Source organism: Dicentrarchus labrax, unplaced genomic scaffold (assembly GCF_905237075.1).
Source record: "Dicentrarchus labrax unplaced genomic scaffold, dlabrax2021, whole genome shotgun sequence".
Taxonomy (NCBI): domain Eukaryota; kingdom Metazoa; phylum Chordata; class Actinopteri; family Moronidae; genus Dicentrarchus; species Dicentrarchus labrax.
The window spans coordinates 10,166,374-10,184,163 of record NW_026136718.1 but is presented as its reverse complement, the minus strand read 5'-3'; the positions used below and the strand labels follow the sequence as shown (position 1 = coordinate 10,184,163).

Here is a 17,790-nt window from a genome sequence, read left to right as displayed (position 1 = left end):
GATTTAAACCACATGCTGTATGTATAGGTATGTAAAGTATAAAGATGACTGCAGGTTCCATGAGGGCTGTAATAGTTGCAGTAGAAATACCTGTCTGAGCTTGAGGTAGAAGGTCTCACTGAAGGTCTTGCGGCTGAAGTACCAGAAGCGTTCATTTGATGGATACACCCTGACCAGAGTTTCCAGCAGGAAGCGAACTGGCTCCACCACCTCGGTGACTACCAAGTCCGCTGCCACTGTCATGTAGACCTGCTTATCTGGAACAAACCAGAACGAAAAAGCAAAAATTAAGAAAAAAAGGCAAGGTCACTGTGAGGGTATTATGCAAGACTCCTTTGTATCTTTTTTTATTTAAATTTAGATGATTCAATCCATGTCAATGGGAACACTGATTTCAGTCAGGGAAGCTCATTTACCTACCATAAAAAAGGTAGGTAAATGAGTGCTAGGTACACATTATAAACAGCTCTAGGTGCACTGCAGCTTTCAGAGCATTCAAAGTGTAACCAGCATATGAACTGCTTGCCAGCCAGAAGCTGGTACACATTAGTAAGTCTGCACCCACCTCTTTGTCAAAAAAATGCCAAAAGCCTTTAATTATGATGCTGATGTTTTTCTTCCTTCTCAAAAATACTCAGAGCTATTAAAAACAATAAATCTTTATAATGAACATAGAAATCCACAAATGTAACCGTAAACTGAACAGATTTTGCTAGTCATCTGATTGGCTTCTACTGGGAGGAAGGAAATCCACGCCATCTATCCTGTGGGGATGTCACACCCCCTAGTGGATAAGGACTTCACATTAATGTCTCCAACATCACAACTGAAGACTATACATTTATTTTATATAACAAGAACCAGAAGATAGGGGATTCTCACACTAACACTAATCACTTAAGGCTTCTGTTCTGGGGACAGTCTAATTATAAAGTAGGAATAAACAAATGGAAAAGAGACAGAGGGGCTGGAGAAGTTATATCACAGTAGGCAGTTTTTATTTTTTTTATTTTAATCAACTTGTGGAGAGACAAAAATTAACTACCAACATCTTAATATAGATTGCAATTATGAAAATGTCAAGCACAAGCTCCTGGTTTAAAGAACAATAAATTATTTTGGAAGGGGAAAAAAAGGACTTTTAAGATCTTAGCACTACTGCTGAGATAGTTTACTTCTTACTGAATATAACAACATGACTTTTGATGGTTCAGGCTCCCTTGGTGTTGGCTACAAGTATCTACAGTGGGTACAATCATATTAGTTATTGGTTAGTTACTACAAGCTATTTGGAAGAAAACACTAGCTTAAGGCATAACATTTTGGACAAAGAACTCTGTAAGTACTTAAATATCAGAGGGACTTAAACTGGTTTCAAAACCTCCACTTCAATTATCTAAACTTTTCTACATCACGGTTAAATATATAATGTGTGAATAACAAGTAACTATTAAAAAATATTTGTATTTCTTTTTTTGGAAATATTTCAACTATAAGTGAAATTTTACAAAGTATGTGTAACACCTATCAACAACTTCTGAGCGTCTCTGACTTCTCTCTGCCAGTAAGGATGTGGACAGATTTACAAGTGAAAGGTGTGTGTGTGTGTGTGTGTGTGTGTGTGTGTGTGTGTGTGTGTGTGTGTGTGTGTGTGTGTGTGTGTGTGTGTGTGTTGAAGGTAGTAGGACTTTATACTGCCTGACTCCCATGAGTTAGATTGCTTTGACAGATCTGCCTTCTACCTTCAAGTCAAACTCTCAGAGCCCTCCAGTCAGCAAGTTGCCAGGTAGTCTAATTTGTTAGCCGTAATGGAATTGGTGAGGCAAGCTCCCTGCCTGGATACTCTGCGGGATCCGGTCCGAACACATGCAAATGCTTCCCTTTTAAAAATCAGCTGAGTGGATCATCATTATTTATTATATGTGTGTACAATAAAATAATCTGCCAGATTGCTGTATTAAATGTCCTCAGTGTTTTTGATCCAATGACACATGAAAAAAATGCCCTGTGCTCATTTCCATCATGGCCTATGTTTTAACTTGTGTTATGATGAGCCTCACTGTGCAAAACAAAGTGCCAATAAGAGGAGCAAAGAATCCAAAGCTTAAAGACCTGCATAGCTATAAGAATGTCACCAGACTGGTGAAGTGAATCGCATAAGAATACTCTCCTCAAAATGCTGCTTTTTATCCTATTTCTCACACGAGTGAGCGTCCGCAGCTCTGTTGGCTCTGCCACCTGACACGATGTGTTCACGCTTCAATGTGCGAAAACATGCAAAGCTTTGACAAGCAATGGGTCACAAGGCCAGGTACGAGACTGTGTTATGCTAAAGAATGGATGAAAGCAATTATCACATCTCAGCTCCAATGCAAGCACAGCATAATTTCCAGACATGACCTTGGGGGTTGTGCAGTCCCACATCACATTTGTGACAATAATATATGGAAAGAATTCCTAATTCACGTGTGTGTGTGAACAAACAGCTAACAGGCACTGGTGGGTTCCACTTGACACAGATCATAAATGCAGCGAGATTTAGTACACAATAACTCAAAAAAGCTATGTGCACTAGAAACAGTAAAGAGGGAAAGTTGTGATTCAAATCTTAAATATTAAAGTTAATTTTTCTTAGTCAAAACATTGCTACTTTTGCTGAGAGACATACAAGTGCAAATTTTGAATGTTTCACAGAGAGTACAGATGAAGCTGTAATCTATGTGATATAAATGTTAGGGGGACAATTACTCGCCCTCACCTTTAGGTGTGTCTTCATTCAGCAGCTGGAAGGCCGGCATGTTGGGGTTCCATGTTCCTGTGATCACATAGGCCTTCCCATCTGAGCTCTTTCCCATCGACTCCTATGTAGGTATTAATGCATGGCTTATGTACTTGTAAACACTGTATGGTTATCATATAAACTGCAACAAATTTAAGGTTTTTGTAAAATGAATATCAATAGTGGTAGATGTAACATTTTGAACAGGCACAACAAATAAGTTTCACAAATATAAACCAATAATAAGTGGGTTAATAGTTTATTAACATGCAGATCTGTTTACTCTGAATATGCTAATTTAGTTCTAACTAAAAAAACAAAAGGGCTGTATGTTATTGGATAAGGCAGGTACACTACTTTCAACTATCCCGAGGTAACTGTATCTCACAAAAAAGCAATGGGGGGTTCTGCTCACCATGTCTAGTAGATGCATGTCGCTGTTGCAGACTTTCTGTCCTGCACTCAGCAGCATCCCAAAACACCTAGAAGGAAGACACAGAAGGCATAATCACAGATCAATAATCACTAATTCCACTGCGGAGTTAAAGCCTCCATTTACCAGCAGAGTCAAATTAGTTGGGAGGTAAAGTAAAACTGTATTATGGAAATAACTCAATTGACCGAACTACAGTACAGACATTGTCATGTTAATGCCTCATAATATTTCAGGCATTTCAAGCATGAAGCTGATACTCTGAAAAGAGATTTCCAGAGCAAGTATTGCACTTTGGTCTATTTTAGATACTCATAAATATATCATCTTGGCCAAAATTAAAATAATGTTGACAACCTGTGCTGCTCAAAAGAATGCAACCTAGAATGTCTAAGCCCCTTCAAGGTGATAAATCACCAAGCTCTCCCTGCCACCACTGACTGCGGTGCACAGGCCTGAAGGAGAGCTGGACAGGTCGTGCTATGGCATAGACAATAGAATAGTAAAAAACAATAGAAAAATCAAGCAAGCTACAGTGTTAGGTCTTCAGATTCTTGAGGGGGTGAAGCTATCTGTTCCATCATCAATAAGTCCTCAATCCAATCTATACTAAAGCAATGTGGTTTAGGTTGTTTCCAGTTCATCATACCAATCCAGCATCCCTTCAGCTTTAGGTTGGGGTACCATCAAGTGGTTAGCATGGGAATCTCTCAGTTTCACAACTGCATTAACCCAGGATGGCTCATACTTAGTTTGAAAGGTATGGGGCAAGTGTCTTGTAAAGTGATATTTTTAGGATTTGTAAATGGGGATTGTTTTTTTTTTCCAAACAAAGGCATCATTCAGCTGCAACAGAACATAATGTACTGCATCCACACAACTCTTGATGCAAAATCATACAGCATTTAAAAATAATTACCCATTAAGACTGAGGCTTTAACAAAACTGACTATTAATAAAAAATAAAAGTGTGGGCTGAACACCTCAGAAAGGATCGGTTCTGAGCACAATAGGGGTTTCCATTGGCACTGAAAATATAGGAGAGGGCAGGTGTCTGTCTCCCTCTGATAGCAATACGAGGTGAGCGAGTGAAGAAGAAAAGGGGGAGTGATGAAGATGACCTAGTTCTTTGGTGCTGCCGTGTTGCTAGAGCATGTTCACACATAAAAATGAGAGAGACTGCAGGAAGTGATTTGAGTATACCAATATTCCTCTGTTGAGGCATTATTTTTATTATGCTCCGTTTGGGTGGGTTGCCTCATTTTACTTAAGCAATAAGAACAATTTTTTTTTTTTTCATATTGCTTTCCCCCTGCAATATTTTGACCGCTGAGTGTGTGCACTGTCCTCGTAAGAGCAAGGATTTGGAAAGACACTGTATAATTTACCATAATGAAGTTTACAACAAGGCTACAGATTTTGTGCTGTGTGCATACCCAGCATGTTTCGAGTAGGAGTGTTTTTGAGCTCTACATCATTACCTCCTTTAGTATAGCTCATTTGTCCTAGTGAGACAGCTGCCGCCCAAACTCTGATGGTACAGCACCAAGATAGTTGAAAAGGCAAACCTCTTTTAAAAGCATAGTAGGTTAAGCCAATCATGTACAAAAAGCAACCCCAAAAGGAAATGGGTTATTGAAAGGAAGGATAGAGATGCAGATATCTGATGACAGGCAATTCCTGGCTTTTTAAAAACCAAGTGTAAGATTAACTGTAAACCTAAATCTAAACTAATAAGATAAAATTCCTCCTGAAAATGAGGTGAGGAATAAATGCAGTGAGACAACTGCGACACAGACCCTAACCCCAACAAAGAACTGGAAGGTTACTAGGACCCTGCCATGCTCATGCATCATCTTTTTTTTTTTTCAGTGATCCTCACCTCTCGATGCCCAGCTCCATGTTGCACATTTGCTGAACTGAAACCACAACCTTCTTCTGAATGCCCTGTCGCAGCTTGAAGTAGAACTTATCTCTGTCCTTAGGCACTGGACTGTGGAGAGGAACAGAGATGGGGTGGGGGTGGGTGGTGATTAAATTTTTATTTTGTGTATTGTTGTACAGTGATGTTCTTTGATGCTTTTAAGTGTAGTCTGTGTAACACTTTATTTGGATAGTCCGTCTGCAGAGTATTTGTACCTTTTCAACTGTTTCCCTTTATCTCTAAATGTTTAACATACCCTACCCAAGTTGTTGTTTGTTGCTAAACCTAACCAAACCTTAACCACAGTGATGTAATATAGAAAAAACAATTGTTGAATTGATAAGCTGCAGAAATATTATTAATACTCTATAAACCTCATATAAATAAATCTGTAGGCGGACTATCCAAATGAAGTGCTAGCAAATTTTGAATTTACCTTGTTTTATGTTATTGTTCTCTCTGTCTTAGTGCCAGTTTCTTTGCTAAATCTTCTTTGAAAAAAGATTCATTACCTTAGTATGACTAACCCAGTTAAAGATAAAATATTGCCTGCGTTCCCTCAAGTCTTCTCAGTGTATTTTATATTATGGGGAATAGTGGAAAACCAGTCTCTCAAATACTAGATATATGATGGCTTGTGAAAATGAAAAAATTATTTTACTGTGCTGATGCTGTGCTGAGCTTAATGCTCTTTAGGATGAATAATAACAGTCAGATCAAACAGTATGGCGGCAGAACATTAGAGCTTTCCAACTACCAACATATCTGTGATACCAACAGTCTTAAGCTGATAAGAATGTTTTTATGTGTGTTATAAAATCATGTATCACAGGGCTTTTCTTAACAGAGGGAATAATGGCAATGCATGATCATATACTCTATCACCATCATTCTTTTTTTCCACATATAATGTAAATGATGTGAAGGTACCATACCTTTTTTTAATGTATAGACCCATTATACTATTAAGTGTGAAGTGTGTGTATCTGTATTTATCTGTATGTGTGGACCAAGTACCTATAGTTGCCCTTGCCATCATCTTCTTTGATCTCAAGCGTGACGGTGAAGGTGTAGAGGTCGCTGTCGGGTGGACTGGACAGTGCCGTGTCCCTGATGTCTGCCGGCCGTGAAGAACGGCGAAAGGCTGTGGAGAAACTGTACAGAATACGACTGACCTGGATGGAGAAGGAAAAGAACAGAAGCTTTATAGACAGAAAGAGAGGGAAGTCAAGGAAGTTTTGGAGGTGGGTAGGAGGTGAGGCTGCTCAATTAATCGAAATTTGATCATGATTACGATTTTGGGGCCAAACGATCTCCAAACTAATAAAATCGGGGGGAAACGATTTTCTTTTCATTTTCTGTTGTGCAATGTTGTATAGAAAAATGCTGTGTCCATATTCAGGGATTGGGACACAGCCACAGTCTGAGTATTTCACGCATGCGTATTTCTGCCCCTCCCCCACAGCATGCACTGCACATGAGTCAGTCACGTTGTTTTCGTTGGAACAGGTAACGCGTAACAGTAACTCAGGTAATTCAAATGTTGTGGCAGTGCACTAAAATTTGAGAACACAAAATGTTTTTCTATGGCTTATCTTTTGTGTGTTATTTTATTTAATTTAACTTTTTGTAGAGATTGCAAGAGTGCACTATGACTGTCAATATAAAAAGGAGGAATGTTTATGAGGAAAGGAAAGTGTAACTGAGGACTTCCTTGCAAAGTGATTTTGACAAATGTCCAATAAATGCAGCATGTTTATGAAGTTTAAAAAAATAATCATTTGAATAATCGTGATTTCAATTTTGACCCAAATAATCGTGATTATGATTTTTTCCATCATCGAGCAGCCCTAGTAGGAGGAAGAAAATTTTATAAAAAAAGAATAAAATCTAAATGGAATTGACTCAATTAAGAGCAAACAGAGAAGAAAAAATAATATGTTGCAAAAGAAAATGAGTAAATAAAATTAATAGGTAAATATACATTAATATAACATGAAAATAAAAGGATAGTAATAAAGACATGAGTAGAATAGACTGGAGAGTATTGGAAAAGTATAACAGAAGACAACAGTGCCCTCAGCTGGTTTACCAGTGTCAGTACTTATAGGAAGTCATTATTAAATCAGTATACAGTGCACATGCTGAAATATCTTTTCTTTAAGTTAGTTAGAATGAATACATTATAGACAAGTACCTACTGATTCTGAACGTGTACTGTATTCAGTACTGTTACTGAATGGATGACAGTACTCTCTTTTCTGGTATGTAATGGATGGTTTTAAATTATCTGCATCAACATCGTTCACTAGACGTGAGATGTTTTTAAAAAGAAACCAGAGGCATCACAGCCTAGATTAAGTGTGAAAAACATGTTGAGCAGAAAATATGGATGTAACTCACAGCCTCCTTGATGTGGCAGGAGAAGACGTGAATCTGAAAGTCCTCAGAGCTCCGGTAACTCTCGGTGAAGGAGAAACAGTCACTTTCCACCGAACCCTCCCGCCCACGAGCACAAAACAACACCTTGTAAATGGGAAAGGAGGCAATCTCTGTACCCGAGGCCTGGTCCACAATCCTGGGGAGAGTCATTTTATTAGAAAAGATAATACATTTTAATTTGTAAATGGCCTTGAGAAAAGCCAACCTTTTCTTTCTGTTTTTTTTTTGTTGCCAAAAATCAATCTCAATCTATCCATTTTCTAGATCACTTTATCTCCCTGAGGAAATATCTAACATTTTGACTTTTATGTTATTATGTTGTTGAAATTGATATCAGATACTGTATACTACTTTGGGCTCAACATAAGTTCTGTACTTTAAAAGGTCTATCTCAATAAATGGCACTAAACTTTATATTCAACTAAGCTTCCATTCAATTAAGAGGGAAGGCATCTATGTCACTGCTGTCTAGCAAAGCAGAAATATCAACATTTTCAGTATGGTGAAAACAAGCCATGTCTCATTTCCTCTTTGGGGTATCTAAACAGTTTATCTTTTCATTTCATGACTCAGGATGGTTTCTCTCAACTCATGTACCACTTCATGTGTTCAGTCACTTTTTTAAATCATGCTAATCTGTTCTTTTCTCCTATCTTGTATATACAGCTACTTAATAATAATAATAATAATAATAATAATAATAATATTTAGTTTCTTTCCTGCTAATTTGCATTTTAAATATGTTAATATGTTAACAAACTCTACTTTCCTTTCAACATAAGCCATTTCAATATACCTAGATCAAAATATACACAGTCTCTGTATTAATGTGTGGCTGACCTGACAGAGCCCTCTGGTCCGCAGGGGACGTGCAAGGTGATGGGGATAGGGATGGCGCTTTCAGCCCGCAGGGTGGCCATGGCCCTCTGTGCTTCTGCCTCGTTGCGAGGGGCTTTGACCCAGGTGCAGCCCAGGTAGGACAGCTTGTTGAATTGGACACTGTCCTCCTCCAGCACTGTGGGGCTGAAAGGTGCTGGACATGCTTCTGTGAACAAAAAAGAGGTTGTGATATTGTTGACTTTTCTTAAAAGGTGAAACGTGTCCTCAGAGGTTTCTGTCCATATTCTAAGCTAAATGGCCTGCTTCTCTATTGTTTAGGCAAATTGAAACCAGATTTTAACCTACATAACATTACAATTCTGGCATGTCGTCAAAGCAATAGCAGAACATGAAACTTCCTAGAATTTTACATCCTGTAGTCTAACAGCTCTACAACAGGCTGGTGCCTTTAAAAGGAGAGTAACAAACAAAACAAAACCCCAAAAACACTACTGAGAAGAAGTAAAGATAAGCAGAATGTGAGAGAAAACCACACAGGAAGTTTGTGGGGGGGTACTTCTCTGAAATGACCTTTGACCTGATACTTTCACACTTTGCAAACAGGAAGCAGAACAATGAGAGCTGGACCTCCACTGCTGACTTGCGCTTATTCAACACTACGCTAACCATTTCCTCTAAGTTCACTCAGCAGTAGTGCAGCACAAACACTGGCATCACTGAAGACGTGAAAAATAGTAAAACTAACTGCAAGTAATTAAATAGTGACATGTAGACTTAATGTAAAACTTTCTGTCTTGACTTTAAAAAATATCTTTTATTCTAATGACCTACCTACAGCACATATGAAACTAATGGTCATTATTATTTTCAAGCAACCAAAAACAATGTCTTCCGTTATCCAGTTTTAAAGGCAGTCAGATGACAAGATGAATGTGAAAATGTATATTTCAACATGCTAACTTTAACCTACTTTGTTTCCCTGCATTCAACAGCCAGACCTATTTTTACAGCATATACTATTTATTTTTAAATAATTACATGTTACTATACAAAAGCTTTGACACACCTTGATTTAGTTTATTGGGCTATAGACTCCATTGTTAACCACATTACTAATTTTACTGTAGGCCTGGAGAGAGAGAAACAGGCATGTGCTTCCTTCCTCTTTCACATATGGTATTACTCACTGTTTCGTTTCACCTGAAAGTAAGAAGCTTCCCCAGAAAGGTATTGCATATGAGCTTAGGCTACAAATGGTGTGTGTCATTTGTTTTTGCTACATACTTGTCCATATACCAATAAAAAAAAAAAAAAAAGGGGTGACAGGGTCACAAACATACATCATCCTCTAAAGATTTATTCAAAAATACATACAGAAGTGCTCATTGGACTTTACCTACTGAGAACCTGGGCATGGCAGAACCCTTGAGCAGTGGTTGAAGAGCTAAAGCTGTGTGTTGTGTAGTTGGGGATACGAGATATTTTTGACTTTAAAAGCAGGACCACAGAGGGGTTGGAACCTGTCTTAACCCTGGTAGTGCTAATGCTTTGCACCAGCCACCATGTCAAATAGTGCAGTATATTTACCAGTATGTTGCTTTCGCACTGATTAAGCTGTCTGGGCCAACCTGTCCTTGCTGATATACACAGCCATGAAGCCAATGTCAGAGAGCTCAAATACCAACCTTGCTTATCTTAGTTAATGGCATGTAAACAGCTTTTGTTTAGGCACTGGGCTCAGTTTAAAAAATAATAATATTTCAAAAATGCTATGCACATTGTTATTTCCACTCCCTGATAAACCTCTCTCGAAATGTGTGTGGAAAAAAAGGCTTATACCTATTTATATATTAACCCGATACCCCATATTAACTTGAATTGACAATAATGTGAGGAGAACCAAAACAAAAGATATTACTTTTGTTTGCATTATTCTTTAGCTTTGCCTAAGTGACCATCAAGTTTTCCCATTTTTTGTCTTACATGCTAAATGATAATAATCCAAACCAACTAAAATATGACACACTACATATGCATACTGTCACAGTGACAGTATGGTATGTTATGATGGAACTGGAAGAAACATTTATGTAGTAAGTATAATATAGCTGAGATTTCAGTTTTGATGTATGGTTGAGTGAATGAAAGAACAAACTACATACAGACTGAAACTCCCTTCAAGTACACACAATTACTGTAAGTGGACCTGAAAAGTCCAGAGTCTATACCTGCAGGTCCGGACTCCAGGGCACGGCTCTCTGGGTCGCTGTGCTTCTCCATCTTTTCTACACTGCTCTTCTCCACCTTCACCTCATCATCATCATCCAACACCTCCTCCATAGCTTTCTCCAGCTGCTCACTCCCATTCCAAGACATCTGAAGGAGAGAGGAAAAGAGTAAACAAATGGGAATGGGGCCAAGGACAGATAAAACAGGATGAAGATAAGGACACAGAGATAAATGAAGACAGAGTGGAGCTTCCTGGATTGAATCAATACTAATCCCACTACAGAACCACATTAAATCCAGGTACAAACACATCAATTGGTGATCTATACAGCCACACCAGTCCTAGTGGTAGCCAGAGACACATTTGGCTGAGTTAACTAGAAAGGAGGGTGATGAGGTTTTAGCTGCCATGTATGACCTTTTGCAACTGACCAGCAGACTTCAAGTGGCTTCATCAGTGGGATCATTTTGTGCTATGGGGAAAAGTCTGTCCATGTGTGGTTCTGACCTTGAGTCTCGGTTTCCCCCCAGAGCCTTGCGGTGACCCAGCGGCACTTGACTGTACCAGAACAAACTCCTCACTGGTGACGGTGGCCACGGACTCTGTAGAGCTGCTGACTTTTCCAAGCGAGGAGCTGTCATCCATGTTTGGTTTACTCAGAGTCGGCTGGGGAGACCAGGGTTAAAGCTCTCCCCTTCCCTCTCCTGTCCTCCCAGCCTGAATGCACAACAGACGGACCACATTAGATTATACAGGTCTTTTTCTGGTATTTCACTGAACATTTTAGGCACCACACTGAAAACTAAAAAAGCTATTTGCTTTGGATACATCGGTATAACAGATGAGGTAGTGGGTGAAAATTCTTATTCGTTAAAACTGATGGATACAAGTTTATCTAAGTGATTGAGAGTACTTTCTAAACACAAATTAGGCACATCTAGGCTAGGACCTAAATAAACAACCTGATAGAGGCACAGTTAAAGTACAGTGTGCAGTGTGGTTACTGTGCAAGGCAACACCAAACTACAACACACCCATTCAGTACTTGGACACAGCAAGGACATGCCTGACACTGGCCAAACAACTTCCTGGTTATTTACTTAAACACGTAACGTATGCAAATGGTTTGAGGAGCAGATGTGTGGCAGAATGTATCTTTCTACTGGCTACAGCTGCAGCGCTCGTAGGGCGTAGGGTTGTGTGAGCATGGACGCAGGAGGGAGAGATGCTGACTGAGCAGCACCTTCTAAGAGCAGGCATTCTCAGGAAAGTGAGAAGAGAAAGTGTGATGCAGAGTCGCAGCACAGGACACAGATACAGTGATCCGTGTTGTACACACTCATCTCCTCTATTAAATGTCTTATTATGAACTATGATGAACCGGCCCGTGGGTCACATCTCTTCATCCAGGCGTACTCCCAAGTGTGAGTGACTTCCAGCGTCACAGGCAAAACAAGATGGCAAGCTCTGGTTTTGGGATTGTGTGGGACATAGCACAGCTATCGGAGTTTGTTTATGGGTTAGTTAACATCTACAGACTACAGTAAGGTATTAAGTTAAGCAAGCTGTATTTGTCATTGAGTCTGCTATTTCAATCTCTCTTGTCAGCTATTATCAAAGGATGCAGGTGACAGGAAACAATTAATAATAGAAACTCTCAGAACCAAAGTGCCAAAAAGCTGTCATTTTCTGTATACCGACAGTTTAATTAAAAACATTTTATAACTAATTTCTGTGTAAAAGGGCCTCACAACTCACGTTAAAAAAGGATATACATAAATAGAAGTCTATTATTACATTTATAAAGCGGATCTTCATGCCGTATACACACCACTTACACGCTGCTCCCCCACATGGCTTAGCCAGTTTCATTGATTATAGAGGAAGCATGGTGTTGCAGCATATGTTACATGTTCAGTGTAGCCTGCCTTTTCCAGGTCACTCTGCCAGTGTGTCACAGTGTCTGACAGGCCCAAGCTGGCAGCTGAATTTCTGGGTGGTTACATTTTCAACATGCTTTTGATACAGAACTTAATTTAATAAGTGTGATAGGAAGAATTCTGCCACCAGAAGTTGGTTTCAGTGGGACGTTTTGTTGATAGTAGCAACCTCTACTGGGACAGTTCTATAGCAGTTTACCTAACATTGTTATATCCACCATATTGTCAGAACTGTGATTAACAGGCATATTGTATCTACTACCCAAATGCCCTACTCTTTTATTACAGCTGTTTTGTGATTATTGGGGTTTTTTGTGATCAGAACGATAACTAACCGAGCAATCACACAACAGTGTGAGAAACTGTTGGACTAGTGTTAATTCTTATGTATTTTACTCTGGCAAGGACACGCGCTGACAAAGTCTGCCTGCACATCTGTATCAGCCCATTGTCTCTACATGTTACATCCTGCTGGCTGCTGGTATCCTGATGAGCAGCTCTACAGCACAAATAAACAAATGTCTGCATGCAAAGCTAGCCAAAACTCTGCTGTAAGCAAGTTTAAAAAAATAAAACACACATAAAAACATATCTCAAGTACACTTGTACTATTATAGCAATATGGTCAAGAATTGCCGCTTTTCTATGTTTAATATTATTGTAAACTTAATATTTTTGTTGGTCGGACAAAATAATGGACTTGAAGACATCACAACGATTAATCAATCAATAGAGAAAACAATTGGCAGAATAATCTATAATCAATGAATTACTTTAGTATTTTTTTTTGGATGTGATAATAGTAATACTTTTATAAGATGTCAAATATAGCGCATCTAGCTATCTTGTTCCTTTCGCAGTACTACTGAAGGTGTTTCAAAAGGAAATGAGTTATCTTATCGGGGTTGCCTTACATAGTCGAGAACAAAAGCATGAAGGGGCCATTCACTGACACACAATGACATTACATGCATACAAAAAGCATTCATACACACTTAACCCAGGCAAATTATATTAATACAAGCATCTGCACAAGCACGCAGACATACATGAGGAAAGCAACAGAGTCATGAGCTCCAATCACACTTATTCAATTACACATAGCAGCGTGCAGGCGAAAAGCGAACACTCCCACCGATTCACTTATGGAAGAAGCTGCAACAAAAAGAAACCCAGATAAGAAACACAGACCGGGCATGTTGGGAAATTATTATGTGTGTTTCATTCTCTAAAGTCAGACTGGATCTGAAGTATTTGGTAAACACGCTCCAGTCATACTGAACTGGCTATTAATTATAATTACTTAATGTTGACTGTTTAAGACCAGAACATCCCATAATCTCCCTCACTCACATACATTGGTACACACACTGGTGCAGAAGGCTTTTGAAATGTTATCATGTCAACAATCAATAAATATCACAATAAAATGTGGTAGGTGACGCTGACTGATTTATCCATTCAAGAATCATATTACTGGTGGTTGCTAGGTGATTATTTTAAACCTAGTTATTATCACATACATACAGTATTTATCCAGATTACACTGTTTCTAAACTCTCTCACTCTTGCTGTCCCTGTGTGGCCGGACAGCCGCTTCCTCTTCGACTTTAACTCAAACTGTAGACACAGCAGCAAATTTTGCACCCAGTCATTACCAGCCTGCTCCTCCAGTAGAATCCCAGTTGGCATCCTTGCTACCCAACCACTGCCTGTACGGAAACTGTGAGTGGCCAGTGGTGCAGTGGTGTAGACAGTCTGAACTACACCCACAGGCTCTGGGCTAACCAGACACATTACATCTGAAAGGGTGTGTTTCTATGGGTCGAATTGCTCTGCTGTTTCAGTTATACCAGTGTCAACAGACACACATGAATGCAGTAATCCCTGTCATGGGAGTCAGAAAAGAAATTCATTCATTCACTGAATGATCATGGGACATAAGCACACTGAACAGACTAGTCCCGTCATTGCAGCATGGAAAACCTGTTAAATGGGTGTAAACAATACAGTAATAACACAATTAGGGTTAGGCTGGGTCTGATTTTACTTTAACAGTATCAACAGCATAGTTTGTGCTCTTTGGTCACCAATGTACAATGTCTGTGAAGGTATCAAATCGCAGTTTGCTTAACAAGCTAATTACTGGCAATCTGTTACAATGGTGTCTTTGCTGTCTCGATTGATAAGTATACAGGCATCAGGTTGTGACACTAGCACTCAGGGTTGGGAGTTAATTTCCCTGTACGTATTAATGTTCCTGAAAACCCTTCTGTGTAAAAGCATCCCTCGCCCATCATGTTACAAGTAACTTCAGCCGATCCTAATGTGGGAACAAGACTGAGCCAGGTGACTGACTTTAGCTTCCTTTGCTAATGTGACTGAAACCTGCTCTAAGGCTTTTTGGTGAACACAAGAGTGTCTGCTTTCTGGTGACACCTTGCACCGGTCTCACTTCCCGTTAGGTCTGAAGTTATTTTCATAGTCAAATACTTGGTCTCATCCGTTTTGACTGTTATGGCACATTTAAATGTATGTCTAATCTCATGTAGTGCACTGTTTCGACCTGGAGTTGTGACAATATGTTTTACACTGTACAGTCTGTAAAACATACAACAGCAACACAACAACAACAGACTATGCATTTCTGTAGATTTAATGAATGTGAAATGTAAGCTAACTCATTCCTGATACACAGCACTGGTTCATTTTCTGGCTGTGTAATGCTACCTCTAAGTAAAGTAGCTCCTTCATGACAAAGAAATACCTCGCCATCAAGACACACAACAAAAGGCCACTTTGTGGGCAACAAATGCTAAAGCCTGGCCTACATCAGACACTGGATTTATTCCTGTTCCTTCAAACAGCCACAATCTACTGCCAGTCAACCATGCATGCACAAGCTCCATAGTTTTTTTTTTAATTATTACCAGTATTTCTCCATGTCAGTCTTCACAGCCAAGACCAACAAGAGAAGCCAAGAGAAACAACTAGTTTAATCTCCTAACACATCAGCTTAGAGCCATGAATCATTTTGTCAGATGTCAGATAATAGTGAAAAAATATTCATCGTCAAGTCCAAAGTCTTCGTTTTCAAATGTCTAGGCCAACAGTCCAAAACCCAAAGACATCAAGCAGAGTATCTTCATATTTGAAGGACCCAAAACTATACAACTAAATATTTTGCTTGAAAAAAATACTTTAATAATCTTCAATCAACTATGAGAATAGTTGCTGATTATTTTCCTGATGATGGATTAATCGAATAATAATTGCAGCTCTACATCAACTTTACATAAATTAAGCCTGAGCTTAAACTATTACCAATATCAACTGGAGCAGATGGAGCATTTCATAGCCAAGCCAAACCCCCAACTAATGGATAATTTCTTGCAAAAGCAGTAGACCAAACCCTTTTAACGACAACAATGTTTTACAAAAGGAGAAAATATGCTATTATGAAGAGTGTGGGACTTCAAATCACAACCATATAATATTGTGGAGATGAGTATCACAAGATCATCAATTATGCAGTGGCCGCAGAAAATATCACCGATTGGCTGTCAGCAGTCGGTTTCAGTTGATTGATTACATTTTTGAAACTTTGAACAAACATTGCTGGGGGGGGGGTTTATGCTGTCAGAGATATCCATTTCAAGGTCAAAACACTCTATCTACTATTTTTCATTAATGTCACCAGCCCCACTTCAGTTATGACTTGTGAATTTTAAGTCCCAAGTGTCTCCTTCAGGTTAGCAGCAAATACACAGACTGTGGTGGTGATATCACCCAGACAGATCCTGGAGCTGATCCACAGACAGTGGAACAAATGCTGTGACACAATGACAGCAGCTGTGGTGACGTTACTGAGCCATGAGTACATGTTTTACTGCACAGCTGTAACTCAATTGGGTGGAAATATGTCAAACAAAAGCTCTGTGAGATCTCAAAAATACCCGAGTTCTTAAAAGTGTCACCTGATGGCTTCATTAATTCAGATGTTGATGCTTTTTTTTGATTTCCAGCAGAAGAGAGCTCTCAGTGTTTGCACATAATGCCTCAGTGGCTCAAAACTACACTAAATATAGTCTTATTCTGTGTTAATAGTGGATTTGCACATATATTTCTGCAGTCAGTGGTCACTGCTGCTCTCACTGGTGTCTGCAGGCCTGCATGGAGCACATCAGTCTCTCACAGCATCAGCAGCAGGCTAGCTTACACTGGCAGCTTTACTCTTTAAAAAAGGGGGACATAGTAGCAGGTTAGGTAGGTTAGAGGACAGTGGCACGGTCTTCTAGCTGTCTGTCTGTCTGTCTGACTGGTCAACACACACACACACACAGCAAGACGAACAGACTCCTCTCACAGCAGCTAGCTAGTGCAAACAACACACACACACATACAGAGAAATATAACAGGCGAGAAGAAGAAATTAGCTAGCGGCAAGACAGCTTATCGGTACAGTCAGCACAACCTCCCCCCCCTCACCGGTAATAACAACAACAACAACAACAACAACAACAACAACAACAACAACAACCTGTAGACAAGCAGCTAGCTCTCAGAACAGGTGAATGCAGGCTAAACAGGAAGTACCTCTGTGTGCCAGGCTAGAACTGCGAGCTGAAGCTAAGTTGTGGCTAACGCTAACCCAGCTCGAAGTCCAAAACAGTCGGACCACTATCAGGAGGAGCGACCTCCCTCAGAAACACCCCGCCCGGCTCCTGGTGGAGGGGGGGGACGACGAAGAGACGGACAGCTAAGGAAGAAGAGGAAAAAAAAAGGGGGACGTTTCTCTCCTCGCTGCAGACGTGACACACAATAATAAACACAGGCGTTGACAGAAGAGCTGTCCACTTACTTTGCTTTGGGAGCGCCGTGGAGTTGCTTGCGTTAGCTGTCAGAAGAGTTGCAGCGGAGATCGTTTGTGTTCAACAAGATGAATCACTCGGGAGTTTTGGAGACACGCCTTCCGGTTTGGAAATGTTTCACGCATGCGCTTTTACTCCTGCAGAGCGTCTGGCTCACACGCCTCCTCCACTGGACACTGACACTTTTTTTTTTTTTTTGCATATAGGTGTATACATACGCACACATGTGTTTATTTTTCATTCATAAATAGTATTTATTAATGTGCATTTAGGTTCTGTACAGGTTTTTTTGCAGGTAGCATTAGTTCTTTCTTGTTGGATGATCAAATTT

At 39.6% G+C, this 17,790-nt stretch overlaps 1 protein-coding gene across 3 annotated transcripts in view; it reads right to left on the bottom strand.

Moving 5' to 3' along the window:
• The window catches only part of rabgap1l (RAB GTPase activating protein 1-like), a 110,469-nt gene extending 92,895 nt beyond the window's left edge, over positions 1-17,574 (bottom strand). The window contains exons 1-11 of one of the 3 annotated variants that reach the window (XM_051377374.1): positions 17,450-17,539; positions 17,185-17,347; positions 11,156-11,365; positions 10,647-10,794; positions 8,419-8,623; positions 7,540-7,714; positions 6,154-6,311; positions 5,095-5,205; positions 3,195-3,261; positions 2,759-2,861; positions 91-257 (exon numbers count right to left, since the gene is read on the bottom strand). In XM_051377374.1, the coding sequence (XP_051233334.1) occupies positions 91-257; positions 2,759-2,861; positions 3,195-3,261; positions 5,095-5,205; positions 6,154-6,311; positions 7,540-7,714; positions 8,419-8,623; positions 10,647-10,794; positions 11,156-11,293 (1,272 nt within the window). In that variant the 5' untranslated portion in view covers positions 11,294-11,365; positions 17,185-17,347; positions 17,450-17,539. Of the gene's footprint in view, positions 1-90; positions 258-2,758; positions 2,862-3,194; positions 3,262-5,094; positions 5,206-6,153; positions 6,312-7,539; positions 7,715-8,418; positions 8,624-10,646; positions 10,795-11,155; positions 11,366-17,184; positions 17,348-17,449 lie in introns of all 3 variants that reach the window. The other 2 variants (XM_051377376.1, XM_051377375.1) reach the window with 2 other exon arrangements.
• Between the last annotated feature and the right edge of the window lie 216 nt (positions 17,575-17,790).